Source organism: Nymphalis io, chromosome 4, assembly GCF_905147045.1.
Source record: "Nymphalis io chromosome 4, ilAglIoxx1.1, whole genome shotgun sequence".
NCBI classification, from domain to species: Eukaryota; Metazoa; Arthropoda; class Insecta; order Lepidoptera; family Nymphalidae; genus Nymphalis; species Nymphalis io.
In genome coordinates, this window is record NC_065891.1 from 11,149,765 (window position 1) to 11,169,471 (window position 19,707).

Here is a 19,707-nt window from a genome sequence, read left to right on the forward strand (position 1 = left end):
TACTGTTCGTGTTCACGATTTTTTCGTGTTATCTTTTTTTAAACAGAGTTGCGGCTTTTTTATTTTTATATGGAAAAAAGGTTAACCGTATTAGTATAAGTTAGTAACAGAAGGCAATTATTTCATTGTTAATCATTGTACAAATGAATAATTAAATCACCCAGAAATTTCGATAGTGATTCTATAAGCACATATATTATTCTATAACTACTTAACTATATGAAAATAATAGAAAAATATACCAAAACCACAACCAGCGTGTTTGTGGAGATTCGTTATTATAAAGATTAAAAAGTATGGCTTTGTTATTAATGACGTAGGCCTCCCATTTTTCTTCCTTATCTGTTTTTATTTTTATACAACTACAATCTGTAGTTCTTGATAATATTTTATAATAATTTTCATCGACCTCTAGTTATAGATGTCATTTATTGATAGTTAACTCATTGAGTATATCGTGTTTTATATATCGCCTCGAATTTTCGAGAAGTAGTTTTGGTTATCTAGAAGCCGGTAATGAAATTCAAATGTTACCATTTGAAAATTCTAATTTATTATGTAACATTACCCAACAAATATTATTATACTACAAAATATCACAAGCTTGCAAAATTTATCTAAAATCTATAGCGCCTTCTTGTCTTCACTAGCTTCCTCGTCGTATTTATTTGGTGTCTCCCCGGGCTTCAAAAGTCTCCCTACGATGTCATATTTCTCTGAAAGTAAAATAAAAAACAATGAAAAACAAATCCTTGAAATGTTATTTCATGCAAAATATTTTAAAAATGACTACTATAAAAATAATAATAAATATTTTTCACGATTTTCGAAATTATAATGGCTTAATATTAAAGGCTTTTAAAATTGATACTAGCGGCATTTTAGTAAAAAAAAGATGTATGATCAAATTCAAAATTTAAATCGAAAAGTGAAATCTCTAAGATCAATTTATATTGGTCGGCGTTAACTATTTATTACGATAATAATATTTCGTGGTGTTCGACATCATTGACTTCTGGATGCTTTTTGAAATTTAATCAGCACACCTTTTTTAATTTTTGGCTTGTGTTATGACATATTAAAAACCATATTAAAAGTCCGTGGCGAGTACCATCCACTTAGCACAGCTATTTTTCCGTTAAATAGCAATACTTTGTGTTGTTGTGTTCTAGTTTATCTGGTAACCAAGCTAGTGTAATTACAATCATAAGGAAAAACATCTTAGATGTCGTGGTTGACAGTCTACTAACGATGTAAAAAATTGTTTATATATCTTACAAGATAAATGACAATGGTAGAAGGAAATAGATCTTTCTTTAAAAAAATGAATAAAATAAAATTTTCTAAAATTAAATCACCTATCTCACATTTGATAAAAAAAAATATTAAAACAAAATAATTCGTTTGTGTGTGTATGTGTGTGTGTGTGTGTGTGTTTCGTGATCAAATCATTAGCAAGTATAAACTTAAATCTTTCTATAAAGAAAGATCTTAAAACTAAACAGTTTCATAGTAATTTCTTCTCTGATATATTTTTTAGTTTTGTTTTGACTGTTAATAATGATATGTAATGCTGCTATATTGAAAGGGAAATTGAATTTAAATGTTCACCGACTAGTTTAGAACCAGTTCTTACATCAATAGCCATTCATAGTTAAATTTAAAATTTGTTTCATAATAAACTATTCATCGATTACAACTCAACTTACGTGTATATATTATAACGAAATGGTTGTGTAAAACACGATAACAAAAGTCATTCACTTATATCTGTAACTGTTATCAGACGTATAGAATTTAGAAGCGCTGATAAGCAATAATAACTATTTTAGCTACTCAATAATAATAAACGTAATTTGCATAATAATTTTTCTTGAACAACTTCATATTGAATTAAATGAGAAAATTAAAAGAGATTCAGTTTAAAAAAAAAAGATATATAATTAGTTTGTATTTTATGTAATTATTTATTTTAAAATAAGAAGACCAATTCTTGTGTTCTTTTGAAATTACTTTTTTATATTGTTCCAGCGCTGGGTACAGAATTATACTGTTAAGGAGAAAGTTTGGTGTTTATTTGAGCACGCTTCTCTACTACGGATTACTATATGACGTGTAAAATGTCGATGTTTACATTTATCCTCAAGCATAAGAGGAAATATAAACACAATAGCTTAGAAAAAACTCAGTGATGCTTATCTGGTTTGGAGTCCGTGACCTTCAGCTATTTACAAGTTTGTTATATTATTATCCACTGCAATATTTCTGCTTTAATTATTTATGTAATATTATGTATAGTTCCAAAAAACAACGTATTTTTATTAATGATAGAAATTGTCTTGTCCCTATTTCGCACCGGAAAAATAAGGTTATATAAAAAACGTTTATATTGAAGGGCAAATATACAAAGTAAACTTATTTATTTTTTTTGGATCAAGAAAAAAAAGCCTTCCTGGGCTATATATAAAGAACAATTCACAAAATTTTAATCACAATCAGATTAATATAGAAAAAGAAGGAAGATGTAACTTTACTTTTATTCGAAAGTTGAAGAACGGATCGTTGATGGGATAATTAGGCAGCTTGTAAATTATACATTGAAAATCTCAAATCCAATTTTCGACTGAAGTTTATTTCAAAAGGAACTCACGAAAACGAAATGTCGTATTGTTTAGAAAATGAAAACATGAATTGCAATCTCGAATACACTGTAAATGTATTAAAATTTATTCTTAAAATGAATAAATATTCAATGAATTTCAGTAAATTTGACCGAAGGGAAATTAAAACTTTTCCCTTAAATTCGATTCAGTGTATTCTCTTATTATGTTGATCACGATTTAATCAATCAAGTGTCTATTGTCTATGAGACGAATCGGCAAACGTTATTGAATATATTTAATTTATATTTGGGCTGAATAAGTAGCGGCCTTGTTATTATTGATACTGATATTAATGATGTGAAATATATATATATTGGCACCTCTCGGGCGTAAGACCGACTTATAAGAAGCTGTCACGGCAAACAGCATGACGGTTTCTAAAACCGTTATTTAACATACTTTGTTGCTTTATATCATAATAATTATAAAATATAAATAATATTTATATGATTATTAACTTTATATTTTTATTTCTTTTACCCCGTATTTATTTATTGGTTTTCTTTAATTATAATTTCTTTAATAAGCAATTAATTTCGGTGTTTCACATATGCTGGGCCCGTGTTAAATTTCTTTAGTTCCGATGAGAGTCAAATTTTACGGTCAAGTTGAATGCAATCAATGTATAGATTACTCAATAGATATTATATAAGATTTCAGAAAATGGTCATTTCTCTTAGAAATGGGATCTGTCTCTGATATCATTCGTTCTACGTTGCAAGAAGTCTTTTTACGTTTAAAACCATACATAAGATGACCTATTATTTTACTTATAAATCAAATTGTATTATCATATCGAAGCATAAATATCAAGGTTGAATAGCGTATAGGAGTTATCATAAAAAGCATATCGGGTATTAAATAATATAGATAACCAACTCATAACTAGAATTGTGAATGAGGCAAATGTAAATCAAAAACATCCGAACTTGAGCACAGAACATGATTGGATCACAGATACACGAAAAATCAGCTTATTAAAAAAATTATATCCCAAGTCGAACTACAAGATTTCAAGATAGTCTAAGTGCCTTCTGCGTGCATTCGAAATGTTATTCAAGAAGCCAAGTAAGAAATCGTAGGCCGTTCAAAGTAATCTTGTGATTTGAGTGCCATCAGTGAGCTCATTATAATGAACGCTTAAGTGTTTAAAGCGCGATGGTAAAAATGTATTACATGAATAAATAAATGATTTTAAATTCTATAAATCTAAGCATTTTCGTCGATAATCTCTTGTAAAGTATTTTCTGTTTGCACATTAATTATTGTACATATAGTACATGATTATTTTTGTTCAAATAAATATCAATATTAAGAAATATATAAAGCAATTATAAGTTTATTCAATTGGTACAAAATTATTATCCAATCCTGTATCACTGCCTTTTATTCAATTTCAAAAATCATCAATTTGAAAAATATAAACATTTTTATCGATAACCCCAAGCCAACAGTGTATAAAATTTGAAAATTAAATGCAATATAAAACCCGTATCGACTCCAGTACATGAATAAATTGTTTATAATGCTGATTTAATAATAGGTTGCCGTAACCTCTGTTCCAATATGACCCTCACCTTACCTCGACGAGAAAATTGAGCCCATGTGTTATGAAATATAAAGATATATTTATAAATATTAAATATATAAGTATATCATTATGTTAAATATATATAAATGTACAACCGATGAAAAACATATTGAGTTAATTATTTTGAAAAATAATAATATTATGTAACTAATTACTAGCAATATAATATACTTGTGCGTTTCTCAAATTAAAATTTATTTTTTGTTTATTATATTTGTTGGGCAGATGGGCCACATAATAGTAAGTGGTCACCACTGCCCATAGACATTAGCACCGTAACAAATATTAACCATCCCTTACAACACCAATTCGTCACCTTGGGAACTATATTAGGTCCCTTGTACCTGTTGTTACACTGACAAACTCATGCTTCCAACCGGAACACCATAATACTAAGTATTATTGTTTGACGGTAGAATATGTGATGAGCGAGTTGTACTAAGGAGATGATTATAATATTATGTATGATGTTTGTCAAATGAAAATTTGATTTATGGCTAGAGTTTTTTAATGTAAATATCATATACATAATAAAGTGCGCCGTAGATGGTAATTTGTGTAAATATTAATGTAACCTTTGTTCTATCATTGTTACAATATTGAACAGAATAAAGGAACACTGGCTGGCTGTTAGGCTGTTACTGGATGTGAATTAAATTGGCATTCATACCGTTAAGCCAACATAATCAACGTTTAAATCAGCAGTATTAGTATTATATTAGCACCAATCTGAACATTTCTAATTCAAAAATCGTTAATTGTAATTACGTATCTATACGTAACTAACTCGTACGCAGTATATATTTTAAATCTTCTACATATATTTTACCTGGTACCACCAAGTTTTTGTTAACCCATCTGGGTATCTGGGTACACTCTTCACATATTCAACAGCCAAACAGCAATATTTAGTATTGTTGTGCTCCGGTTTGAAGGGTAAGTGAGTCAGTGTAACATCAGATACAAGAGACATTACAACTTGGTTCCCAAGGTTGGTGGTGCTGTGACTATTAAGCCATGGTTACAATTTCTTACAGCGTCTATGTGCGATGGTGTCCAATTACCATCAGTTCCAGGCCCAACTGCCCGTCCGCGTGTGTATTAAAAAAAAAAACTATCTGTGCAGCACAAGCTTGGTGGTAAGGCGTTGTGCCAGTCATTTAGATAAGTACCACCTATTTATCATTAAGTCTACCGTCAAGCGGTAATCCTCTCTGATACTTTATTCCGTTTGATTACAAGCAAAAGGGTTAAGACATATTTCTTTACCCGTATTCTTGTTGGTGTATTCCTTAATATATATATCTTAATAGATCGCGTTGACCACATGTGAATCAGATGATCAATACACCGTCTAGCTTCCATTTTCAATGATAAAACAGCAGACTAAAGTTCAACATAATAACAATAAACAAAAAGTTTGTATAACCACGATAAGAGTATGTGTTGATGAATAAGAGTATAATTTGTTATAAAGCCAGAAAATATATAATCGTCCTATCGTAATTTCTCTTCTCCTTTATCCTTGAATTTCGTTGAATGATATTTAGATCTGGTCTTATAAAGTTTATCCAATTTACCTTTGAACTGTTCTTCCCATTCTTTCGCTGATGCAACTTCATCAGGTGATAGGTCACTGACATCGTCGTACTCCTTATCTGACGCAGCGACTTCTCCTGTCGCTAGACCGCGAGTTGCGTCCTTACCAGCAAATGCCGCATATGGACCTCCTGCAAAACCACATCACATATTATAAATTTAAAATAAGTTATCTCTTTAAACACACAATTTATAACTTTAAATTAGTAGACAAGTAATAATTCCAAAAGAATAATCTTTATTTGTTTATCTAATTAAGTACATTTTATTATGACTATTCCTCTGTCGCGACTAATATTAGAATTGAGCTGAAAATGTATTTCCTTTGAGCACGTTTCTATTTTATTATTTTACATAGCAATTTTAGTTTAAATATAACAAACCATTGTCAACATAAAAAATCTCAAATTGTTAACAAACAATTATATTTATACGCGTAAATTCATGAAAATCCTTAACAAATATTAACAATAATTTGATAAGTAAAAAATAAAGTACTTAAATAGGAAAAGTTAGTTTATTAATAAACATAAGAGACATTATAATAAAATTATATAAAAATTAAACATAAATATTGTTCATATTGACAATGGCTTGTCTGAAACTCGGTTAATAATCACTCCTGCTGACCACAGCAATAACATAATGGCTGCTAAATCATGATTAGGTCGGCTTGATTGTGGTTTGGTTGCACATTTGTGTGAGCCTAATATTCAGCATGGTTTACACTGTTCCATTATTCGATATTATGACCTAATAGCTTCTACACAGCCTATATATAAAATATATATCACTATCATATCTCATATATCACTATCATATCAATTTCATAACATAATAATATTTCAGGTAACTCTTGATGTTATAAAACTGTGGTTGTTTTAAAATAATTAATATTATATTATAAAAAAGGTCACAAGCCATTGGTTTTGTGTTGCAATTTCAGTGAAAATTTATATCATGTATACATTATATGTAAATGTTAAAATATAGATTTTGATTGTTATAAATGCAGACATAAGAAACTGACGTTTGTATTGCCGCAGACCAAAATGTTGACGAAATTACACATCGATTACCTTGAACCCTGACGATTGAAATATACAATAAAAATATAAATCTTTTAAATTTTGATATGCATATTGTTAAACTCAACGCTACGACCAACGCGTATATAATTTAGAATAACCTAATACTTATTGAAGTTAATTTGATTATAAATTTTGTTTTAATGTTATTTAACTTCGTGATATGATTTTTACAACTACCGACATTATAATGATTTAACTTTTGTATAAAAAGCGATGTATTTACAATGAACGATCATAATTATTGTTGAACTTGAGCAGGGTGGTTACTCTGCCTGTTTAAATAAATATTGTTTATAACCACCCAACACTTCTTTCGCTATCCTTGCCCACCTTCTGTTTCAATATATTACTAATTCCACGTGAACAAAGACGCAATTAAAAGTATAAGCAGATATTGTATTTGCAACAATAGCTGTTGTTATCATAGCTTACAGCTATAAAGATAAAAAAAAACAATGAAAGTAATGAATCCGATGATCAGAATATATTCTACGATCACAAGCATTAAAATACATTATTGTATACGATAAAAAAAATGCAAATACGGTATATTAAAATAATCTTTTCACAATATTCTATTAAAATACTTAAATAATCCGTAATAAATTTCTTTATCTTTGTACAAACAAAGATTTTTCTTTTAAACATGAATTAAAAACTTAGTGCTGTTTATAAAGATTATTTATTCATTTATATTTTATTCTAAGCTTAGTCAGTTATATATAACAAAATATTTTTCTCTTAAAGAGGAGAAGCTAATGCTTTATGAATTACATAAGTTGAATGTTGCTGTTTTCATTTCAGAGATTGTACCAGTTGTTTTTTTAAATAAATTAAAAATAGCATTTATGAAGTCTCAAGATCTCCTAGTGAATATAATACGTCAATTTTAACCGAAAAGTATTATAGTGGAAAAGTTTTTACTTCCGTTACATATAGTATAAATCTTCTCTTAGAATCATAAAAAAATAAAAAAATATTACGGTACAGTATGAATCGAGCCATCTATCCGCTCGTGCTTTAATAAATTTTATATAGGCCCGAATTAGTTTTTTCATGATTTTATTATAATATTTTCTAATATCTCTCAAGATAATGGTTCAAGTAGAAAATTCTAAATATATTTTTTTATTGATATAAATGAAAACGCATACAACTAATTGTATCATTTATTTTGCTAATAAATAAATTCACTATTAAGATACTATTTTTTTTCGGGAAACATACAGCATAATATAACACATAAACATTCGATTTTTTAATGACAAATACAGTTTTTTAAGGCTTCTAAAAGCTTAAATAAATTTACGTTAAAGATGTCTATGTTAGTGTAAGGTTTATTATAATTGTCACATGCTCATTTTATTTTATATTTAACCTCATAATACTTCTTAGTTAAAGACGGAAAGAAAAAAGTTAAAAAGATTATGTAGCATATTCTTTAGATATTTTTAAGAACTACGATTCAGAATTTCTTACAAATTATTCATCGTAAGCCATGTTAGTCTACTGCTCGTTAACCCTTTAACGACTTATAATATAATTAATTATTAAACATCAAATGTCTGTTCTATCATAGAGTTAAATATCTAATATATAATAATTAAATATTTTTATATATAATATTAAACAATTATATATTTAAAATATTTGCATATTAATACACAAACTACTAAAAAGTTCTCTCCATAGTGACTTGGCATTCACATTTAAACACGGCGTAACAAAGCGAAGTTGTCGCCGAGCTAGTTGGTTGGTACTCCCGAAGAATCGAACAGATTTATAACAAATTACTTCCAATAATTAAAAATTGTAACTCAATGCATATGTTTAAATCCAAATTAGCACAACATGTTATAAAGACCTATTTTTAATTTTAATTATGTACGCACCTACTACCAACCTATTTATTGTTTATCAGTTTAATTATTATTTTCTTTTGCTTGTACTCGTAACGATACTACTTATTTTTTTTATAATTAGATTAATATTATATAACATACTTAATATTATATTACTTACACAAAATTATTAATATTACAAGAACGACGAACTACCTGCATAATATTTTCTTTAAAATTGTGAACATTTCTTATGTAACTGTTTTGTCTTTTTTGAAGAATAAATGTCTTTAAACTGAATTTTATTACTGTTAGGCGAAATTACGAGATAAAATATCAGTTTTTTCAAGTGCAGTATTCACGTAAAAACATTACCAAGGTCGTTCAAACCGTCGTCGTCGGTTGTTTAGTCATCGTGACTCGTAGTATTGTATATCATATGTGTTTTTTATTGCCAAAATGTTCTTGACAAGTGTTCGGTAAGTAGTCGAAATTCGGCCATAAACAATATTTGAGAAAACATGAATTTATATATTTCGAACATTTTTTTTTCACTATTTTAATTTTTTTATCACTATAAAACTGAATCGTATCAATAGTTACTGAATAAAAAGCGAAAATAAAATGACTTGAATGCACTAAACTATTCTGTTTGCCTATATATTTATGACACTAATATCGATGGCAGCAAAGTAGATACGGACATCTGCATAATAGCAATTTTTCAGGAGAGCACATTAATTAAAAAATAGTTACCATTTCGACATTTATATATCAATTAACTTGAAATTTTCCATGATGATATAAAATAACATTTTTTATTTATTGTATACACTATTTAGTTGTTTTTCTGAAATAATGTAGATTTTTTTTTTTATAGAATAGGAAGGTGGACGAGCATATGGGCCACCTGATGGTAAGTGGTCACCAAACGCCCTTAGACATTGGCATTCTAAGAAATGTCAACCATCGCTTATAGACAATGCGCCACCAACCTTGGGAACTAAGATTTTATGTCCCTTGTGCCTGTAATTACACTGGCTCACTCACCCTTCAAACCGGAACACAACAATATCAAGTATTGCTGTTTTGCGGTAGAATATCTGATGAGTGGGTGGTACCTACCCAGACGAGCTTGCACAAAGCCCTACCACCAGTATTTTTTGTGTTTGTTTTGTATTTTTTTTATTGATGCTTAGCTCCTATTGGTTGTAGCTTGATGTTAAATATAATAATAGCCTTTGATGAAGGGGCTATTTAACACTAACATAATTTTCAATTTGAACCGGTATTTTTTGAGATTAGCGCGTTCAACCAAACAAACTCTTTAGGTTTATAATTTAGTAAAGATTAGTTACCAATAATAAAATTTAAAAAAAATAATCTTATAACTAAACAATTATTATCACTTTCAAACTACTTCTAATGGAAAAAAAGGATCAAAACGTTAACGATAAGGTGCGAATAAACTAAGTTATTATTTAAATTCTGCGTCGTCAACTGCTGTTGATTCTCCAACGCTGTGTTTGATACTTTTGTAAAAATATGGTGGGTATCTTGATAGAAACTAATATTTTAAGGATATATAAATGTAGAGTGCTACAAACAATATAATTTTAACAAAAAGTGCGATAAATTAACCGCGTACCCGTGTAACCACGTATGCGCAAGAGTGTGATAAGTAACTGATGTCTTTGTTTGCGGTTCAATCATCTGTGGATACTCCGAAGTAAAGGCGGACAAATTCAAATGTCCGTTTCTACTGCGGCTTTTTTTTAAAATTCGAATGTAAATGTATTCTTTTACGTACCAGATAATTTTAATTACTTAGAAAAATTAAAAATCTTTAATACAGACTTGTAGATAAGGTTATAAGCTTATTTTCGTAAAAAAAGCATTTTCACAAAAATGCAGATGTCCGTATCTTCTTTGCTGCCATCGATATATACATATTTATTCAAAATTATTTCAAGTACCCTTCATTTCATAGTACATAGATATATTGACCGTTTTTTGATCTTTAGGTTATAAATTTTACATTCAATAAATTATTTATGCAATTACTTAATTTTCATGGTAAAAAAAGGTAATTGACATTAATATCATAATGAAAATAATGATTAATTTAAGCGCAATATTACTCAACACTTGTATGGTTTTTTTTTCTTTAAAAATGTCTTGATATTATGTGAAATGAAAGCCATTAACCGTTGGACCTACTTCGTCGAGTAATTTAGATCAATGTCGCGAGATATATGAAGACGAAATTGTTAAGAGTAGGTGCAAACTGGGACACTGATTCATATAATGACTATTATCAATCTCTCTATATGTATGCTCGCATTAATCTAATAAACTTCTACGGGGATTTTCTTTCTGTTTTCAAAATAGACATATTTACGAATAAGGTTATATAAGGTAAGTTATACCTATTATTACGTCAATTTTGTCGATACATTTATAAAAACTATTTATATAAACTATAATTATATATGTATATCTACTTAGTGGTATTTTAGGGCCGTTAGTTTCAAATAAAATGTATAGAATGTATACGACTATTTAAGTTTAGATTAAGTGTAAGATTGAGCCTTATAATATGAGAAACTTGTTTCAATATTTTGTCTCTTTCTCGCTTTATAGCTGTCTTCTTATATGTGAGAAGAACGAACAGTAAAATAAAACATATAACGTCGTTCTCGCACGTTACGTGCTTATTCATTATTTTAATAAACATTGACCATAAGGAATGTGATGTTCACCTAATTGAATAAAAACACGGCGGCCATCTCATTGGAAATTAGCCAACTGTACAAAACAATTATAGTGCTCAAGTGTATGCACAAATACATGTGCACTCTGTATTCCCTCACTCTCATCACACGATGGGATATATTAATATGGCACGACGGACACGACCTAATTTCTAAACTTGGGGGTAGTGCTGAGAATTTATAGATATCCAAACATTAGCCGAGGCTTGAACCTAGCATCTCAAAATCTGCAACCTTTAAGCTAGCTATAAAACCAACAACACAGCATTTACTAGGAATACATAAATTGATTAACAATATTATTGATTAATAATAATACGATATTTCGTATCATAATAATCATTATTTTTCTTTTAAAATAACAATACAAACTCATATTGAATGGCTAATTAGTTACTTAAATATTATAAAGTACTGATGAGCTATTTTATAGAAAAATAAATTAAAATTTTTAGTTTCGAAAATATCAAAAAAATAAATAAATAAGTAGGTAGGTTATACGACATCGCTTGTAAACTTCAATTATCATAATTATTCCTTTCAATGCCGCACGTCAACAGTTTTAAATATTTCACAATCAATGTCACGGTCGAGTTTAAAATGTTTCTGGAATAATCTTGATGTTTACATCATTAACAAAATTGATATACACATTAAGCAATATGCGTATGTTATATACATACGCATATTGCTCTTACTGAAATAAGTGTATTATTAATGCTTATTACTGAGTATAAATAGATCCTTCCTTCCGTTGAAAATCCTCAATAGAATTGACACTAAGCAAATAGATAATATCGCTCGATAAGCGCACAGATAAACCGTTTTTGACTAATTACTTCTAAGTACTAAAATATTTAAATTATCCCAATTAAACTTAATTATTTTAAATGAATAAATTTAACATACAAAATGTAATTATTATTACATATTAAAGACACTATTAAGTTAAAAAAAACTAACGCGTGTTAGAATTCAAGGTGTGTTGCTTCGACCTCAGGTGGTGGTTTTAATAAGGTAATATGACCTTTATTTGCATTGCCTTACGAAACACAGTCCAGATGTCTTAAGCATGGATATGAAAAAGTGGCTGTAATATTCATTATCATATATTTTACGCTTAAAATAAATGTATATCATGTAATAAAACAAAATTTGATACATTTAAGAGAAAACTATTATTGAAGCTTACCCTGTCCATAGAATCTTTTTCCTTTAGTCACATCAAAAATAATACCATTCACAGCCAGCAATACTCTGCCTTCATCATCAGAGCCATCATATTTCTTTAATTCAGCAACAGTCATATCCTTTCGTAGTTTGGCCATCGGCGGCGGAGGAGGTGTTTCCGGTGCTGACGTTTCGAAATGCGACTTTATTATCTTGTATAGTAGGTACAAAATGAAAAGCAACAAAATCAAATTAATGGGACTAGTTAATTCATCCCAAAATGTGGCAGATATTTTGTTTTCCGTCATATTTGAACACGTCTTTGTACCGCGAGTTGTTCAATTGGACTGAGTATAATATTATCAACTAACGAGTACGTCATCCAAGGTCAACAAGTACCGTTCGTGAAGTTTATCGATGTTAGTACGATATCAACAACATAAGAAGTGCGAACACAAAACATTCTGAATGTTGGTAGTACTGTGTTAATACATAAACGGTATGTTATAAATTGTAATGTCAGCCGTCTTAGTTTAGTTTACAAACATTATTCGCATGAATGAGAAATTATTGACGTACATTTGCAGAAATATATTGAATTGATTTTATATTTTAATTGAAAATACACTACGTGAACACGATCTAGATATATGATATGTATAATAAATTTGTGTTCATAATTTTTCTTGTGATGGCTGGTGAAGGAAAACGTCGTGAGGAATCCTGTACATGTTGATGATTATTATTACATTCTATTTGTATATAATAAACCATTCTTAATTTGTATTATGAATAAATATAATAAGGTTTATTTTTCTTTAAATAGCAGAAAACCATCTAAAGACCATTAGGACTTGACCTACTTTTATTATTGTGAGAAAAATGGAGAGGTACTTATTGAATTACTTTTTGATTTTAAATATTATGTTTTGTTTTTAATAATACAGTTTTGTTATGACTATTTTGATAATACTAATTATCTGTAAATATTTATACTAATTATCTGTTTATATATACATAGGTCCCACTCGTATCTCGTAATTAGGGTGCTTTAAATGCTATTAGGTAATAATAAATAGACAATGGAATATTCGCCTGTTATTTAAGAACAAATTATTCGTTACCAAATTGTTTGCCATAAATTTTGTAAGTTTTATGGCACACAAATTAAGTATCTTAAGATCTTGCGTAGGTGGCTTTATTGCTTACAACATCTTCCAACATATAGCATATTCCAATCAAAGTATATTATTAGTAGTTAGAGGAGTAAAGACTAATAAACAACATAGACATTGAATTGACAATGTTTGTCCAGATCTAGAATAATAGGTACATGGTATTCATTATACTGCGTACATTCGTTGGTTTAGTGGCTAGATATAAGGTCGCTGGTCCGGAGGTCCTGGGTTCAATTCCCAGGTCGGGCCAATAAAAAGTTATTGGGGTCTTCTTTCAGAAAATTCTCATTAATAGCCCGGGGTCTGGAAGTTGGAAGTGTGTACACTCTCGTACCTCGGAAAGCACGTAAAGCCGTTGGTCCTGCGCCTGAACTCTTTCCGCTCGTTCCGGATTGCTAATGATAACACCTGGTAATAAAAAGATTTAAAGACAACAACTATTATCTTTTGTAGATAAGTCGCAGAAACCCTATTTATATATATATATATATATATATATATATATATATATATATATATATATATATATATAAATAGGGTATATATATTACCAGAAACCCTATATATATATATATATATATAAAACAATTTATTTTCATATAGTTTAAATCCTTATCAAAATAGATATCATATTAAATTCAAGTAGTTTCTTTATCACAAATTGTCATATACGCGTAATTTTTTAAATATTATCAGCATTAGGAAATGCTCGTTAAGGTCAGGTGGTGTTGCTAATTATATATAATTGCTTGTAATGATGAATTACCTGTTTATTAATTCATATAATGATTTAAATAATTATAATTTAAATGTACAAATATTTAAATGCTTATGATTTCGGTCAATACTGTTAAAATGTCCTTAAATTTAATTGCATTATTATCTACGCTAATGCCCTTGATCAATTTAAGTCGAAAACGATTTGAATCGATTTGACCAACCATTATAAATATTATAACATGAGGACTAGTTAAATTTTTGCAATCGAATCATGTGGAACTGGAAGTTATTGGTGGCGTTTAACTTTCCGTGCCTTAGAAAACAAGTAAAGCCGTTGTTCCTATGCCTGAACTTCGTGTCAGATTTGCGATCCTATATGATTATGGGAGTAAGGAGATTGAGAGTGCATTTGTATTGGTGCATATAATTTTGCTCTATAATATGTTTTGTGCAGTTGGCATTAATCATTTTCATGTAAAATGCTAAGTTTAATATTTTATTAATTATTAAATGTTAGATATATACTATAACATTATATTAATTTACATATCTACTAGTAGACTAAGACGTGGCTATCATGGCATCGTGTCGATAAAACAAATATATTGTATGACGGTCAATCGGTTTGACCTCATTCAGAAGTTACATGATCACAACAGGTACAGATGCACCTACGAACCAACGATTATCGCGTTCTAGTATATAAATGTGGTATGGATGGTGAAGATATCACTATCTTCTAACTTTTTCTCTTAGAATTCATAAGTTCGGCTGTAAAGTATTTGAGTTGTGTACTTTATGCAGAATGGTTACAAAATAATTCTTCTTCTGGTGCTTTAATTTGCATGGCTGACGGCGTACTTATAGTTTGCAGAAAGATTAATTATTCTTACTGTTGTAAAATATAACTATTTTTTTTTATATCGCCGGGAGGGCAAATGACTCTACTCCACCTGCTGGTAAGTGGTAGTAGAGTCCAAACGCGACGACGGTCAGTACAAACGGGAAAAACGTTCTGCACTAGCCGCCTTCGCCTTGCCGGCCCGCAAGATGCCTCTTCACGCTTCGTTTGAAGGAACCCGGGTTGTAAGAGGAGGAGGAGAGCTCACGTGTTCCCCACACGTGAGCTGGTAAGGAATTCCATTTTTTGGAAGTGCGACAAAGAAAGGAGTTGCCAAATTTCTTTTTTATATGTATATGTATTTGTGTCTCCGTGAGAAACAACATTGCTGGCCGTGCTGTCTCGAAATGGTGGTGGAAAGCGTTGTGGTTAGCGTAGAGTCCACGGATGTTAGAGAACTCGACCTCAAACAGCAGAAAAAAGAATGGAAATAAGACGTGAAGCGAGCGACGTAGGGATAGGCTAAGATATAGGGATGGGCTAAGTGTGGAGGCGTGTTTCCCCTAGTGGTTGCCAAAAGGAAAAATACACTGACCCGCCGGACGGAAGGGCCCCCGAACCCCCCGGAAGTGGCCGCCGGGACCCCATCTTCCGGTCACCAACCGGCACGACGGTCCACCCCGAGATTATGCGTGGCCTGGTGGGGCAGCCTCGCGAGCTGGTTAAGCACGCTCGGGCCCCTGTACTATGCCACGGGCGGCCAGCGGAACAGCCGTTTCTTCGGGTCTCCCTGTCCGGCAGGTCAATACAGTTTCCCCCGGCATTGGTTCAACAACCGTCTCCATTGGACCAACACCCATCGCGGCAATACTCGCTCGGGCACTGGCTGTACGCTGGCTGATCTCGAAACGCGGCTGCAAGCCACTTCACGAGTTTTTCACCATGCGTACGGTGGTAACAAGCCAGGCGGATGTTTAACATCCTACCACCAGATGAGCTGATTTTGCTCAGATATCCCTTAGTCGCCTCTTACGACACCCAAGGGAACGAGAGGGGCAGTGAAATGTATTCTTTCACCGTCACTGCACGGTATAAAAACTAATCTATACATATAATAACTATATCTCTTGGCGGTAGTGATCACCTTCACATATTACTGGTCTGGTCTATTTTTTTGTCTTCTATCCATTTTTAATAAGTAAATTATTACTACAAAATAATATCCCGTTAATATTCCGCAGCTGGGCAAAAACCTTCTCGTAAGAAGATGGCTGATGAAGGCTGAGAAGTCTGATGATTAATAATATTCCTTCATTTAAATTGACCAAATATACAGCATTTATTTGCACACAATTGTTATATTAGTATTGTATAATAAATTTATATATTAATAAAAATTGTTGAATGGTTTAAGCGTGAAGGAAAGTCGAAATGAAAAGGCAGATATTAAAGTATTAAGTAACGGAATTGAAAAAGGTTGTTTTGTTCACGGTCGCCATTTTAAAATCACCGGTAATTGCCCGTTAATTTGAAGGCACAGATGTCCAAGCTATTATTAGTGAGAGGGTATTTTCACTGTATTTTCTTACTTTATCCTTAACGCAGATAGCGTTATTTAAGTAAGACTTTCATTTGCTTCTTTAAACTGAGATGAAAGGTTTTTTATTCATTAAATTATCTCATTTGTCACGCACTTTGGTTATAAATTAACAACTCAATTAAAAACAGAACCAACCAGATTTTACTTATGTTTAAGTCAGCTGTAACTTGAGAAGGATTTGCTTAAAATATATCCTTTATTAGTTATAAATAAATAGCCGGGTGGGCAAATCTAGCCCTGATGGTAAGTTTGCCACCGCCGATAGACATGCTCTAAATAATATTAACCATTCCTTACATCGCCCATGGGCCGCCAATCTTGAGAACTAAGATGTTATGTCTCTTGTGCCTGTAACTCTGGCTCGCTCATTCTTCAAATCAGAACATAACATTGTACTAAGTATATTGCTGCTTGGCAATAGAATAAGTGATGTGTAGGTGATACATCCCTAGACGAGATTGCATAAAGCCCCATCACCAACTAAAGTCACCATTTTATGAAATAAGTGTGATTTATCCAATTTTCGGCGTATTTAACGAAATGTCCAAAAACAATTTTATTCAACAAAAATTTCAACCCATTGATCCCCAGGCGGAAAACTTAATCCAAAATTGGACACGCTTTTTCAATAGAGCTATCACTAACCTTTGCGATAAGCCTCGATGCTTTTAGGCGTTTGCTATTAGTAAAATTAAAATGCTTCGGACAAAATGTGAGAACTAAATAGTACACGTTTTATAGAATTCCTAAACTTTATTACTTTATAAACGTTTTAAAATTTTATATAGTTTTTAGCATATCATTAGTTCAATTTTATTAATATATGATGTATATCGTCACTTTGTTTATTTTTCACTTTTTATCTTTATTATGTTTATTACGTTATCTTATTATCAAGCTAATAAGAGTTAAACGAAAAATCATCTAGAGATTTGGGAGTATGCTATCATCTAGCTTGGAGTCAACTACCATTGGAGACTAGAGTGAACTAGTGCCAATTTTGCCAATTCTACATTTCCATAATTCTTTGACCCGTCAACATTTCTGGTGGTAGGGTAAAAGTAAAAGTTAAAGCGAAGTATAATTTAGAAGTAAGTTATTCATTTCATTTATTTCTTTTTTTTTATTTTTATTTTTCAATAAATTCGAAACCGTATCGGTCGTAATGGTTGTAAAATATCTATTTTGATAAATATTGATGAAAGTACTTAAAGTAGCAGCTTTTGTTTTAAGAAGACAGACTGGAGCTTAACCCACAAGCTTGTTCCACTACGCGTTGGATACAAATATGGTAGATTTGTCCAACACAAGCAGGTATAATAAATGAGAAATACAAATTAATCCTATAAATTTGTACCCGCAATTTTCAATTAAGATTAGCGTGTTCTATGAACTTGAACATCTCGGCTCATACATTAATATTAATTAAATTCGAGTTCATTATTCAAGCCATACAAAAACAAATCCTTATTTAATATCGAGTATGAATATTGCATAGGAATCTATTTCAGGAATAAAACATTTTCAGTGCCGCTAAAGTTCAACATCACTTTAAAATATTCCACAGCTCTGTACTCCTGAAACCTGGATTAAATTTAAATAATATGAATTCTAAATCGTATCAAAATATAGATGGTTAGACTAAGTGTTGGCTTCGTTGGAATTTGGAATCAAATTATAGCGAGTTGAATATTTTACTCGAGCATTTTTAATTAATAATAATATTTACTTGACTTTTTTAAATTGAAAATCGTTTTCATTACACTATTAATTTCATTGTAAGTTTATTGTTCTCGCTTTTCTCAACAACTTATTCGATCTAAATAAGGATAGCTTAAAATACCGTCGTCTCCAACTCAATATTATTATCCAGATTGAACTAGTAAATACGAATTCCAAGCGAGCGAAGAAATTCGTAGAAGTTATTGATTATTTAATTTTACGAATTCAAATATATTCGTTCATTTCATTCAATATTTTATCAATTATTAGGTCCTTACATATGAAATTGGCGTTTTGTACGGGAGGAATATAAAGTCAATTTTTTTTTTTGTAAAATATATTTAATTAATCAAAGTATGCACCGTTGTTATCTATGCACCATCTCATAGGTAGTCCATTGATCCCTTTACTAAACAAACCATGGGTTCGAGAATCAATAAACTCTTTGAAGGCGGTTTGGACTGCCGCATCGGAGTTGAATTTTTTCCTTGTAAGAAGTTGTCCAACTTCCGGAAAAAATAGTAATCTGCTAGAGCAAGGTTCGGGGAGTACGGTAGATGTCGCAGACGTTCCAATTGTAGCTCATCTAACTTAGTGGTTATTTATTGTGCAGTGTGTGGTCTTGCGTTGTCTTGAAGCAGCAGTGGCCTAGAGCGATTGACAATCTCGGTAATTTAGCAGCTAGTTCTTCCTTCATGGTTTGCAGTTGCTGACAATATATTTATAATAATCGTTTGGCCAGATTTTAGAAAGATGTAGTGAACGACACCGGCGCTAGTCCACCAAACACTCACAAGTAACTTTTTATGAGTCAATTTTCGTTTAGGGCAAGATTTGGCTGGGTCTCCAGGGTTCATCCATTGCGACGAGCGCTTCCGATTATCGTACAGTATCCACTTTTCATCACAAGTAATGAT

The 19,707-nt window shown here is 30.8% G+C and overlaps 1 protein-coding gene across 1 annotated transcript; it reads right to left on the reverse strand.

The window, feature by feature from the left end:
• Positions 1-540: 540 nt before the first annotated feature.
• Positions 541-13,129, reverse strand: LOC126768161 (membrane-associated progesterone receptor component 1-like). The gene is made up of 3 exons (XM_050486105.1): positions 12,752-13,129; positions 5,835-5,984; positions 541-716 (listed from the first exon to the last, which is right to left on the reverse strand). Exons 1-3 carry the CDS (start codon positions 13,035-13,037, stop codon positions 625-627), a joined length of 528 nt encoding a protein of 175 aa, XP_050342062.1. The 5' UTR covers positions 13,038-13,129; the 3' UTR covers positions 541-624.
• Positions 13,130-19,707: the final 6,578 nt, after the last annotated feature.

Coding starts and splice junctions, on each gene's coding strand:
- LOC126768161 (XM_050486105.1), bottom strand. CDS start 13,037: ATGACGGAAAACAAAATATCTGCCACATTTTGGGATGAATTAACTAGT. Junction 5,985..12,751: donor AAAAAGATTCTATGGACAGG/GTAAGCTTCAAT, acceptor GTGGTTTTGCAG/GAGGTCCATATGCGGCATTT. Junction 717..5,834: donor ATGGGAAGAACAGTTCAAAG/GTAAATTGGATA, acceptor TTTTACTTTCAG/AGAAATATGACATCGTAGGG.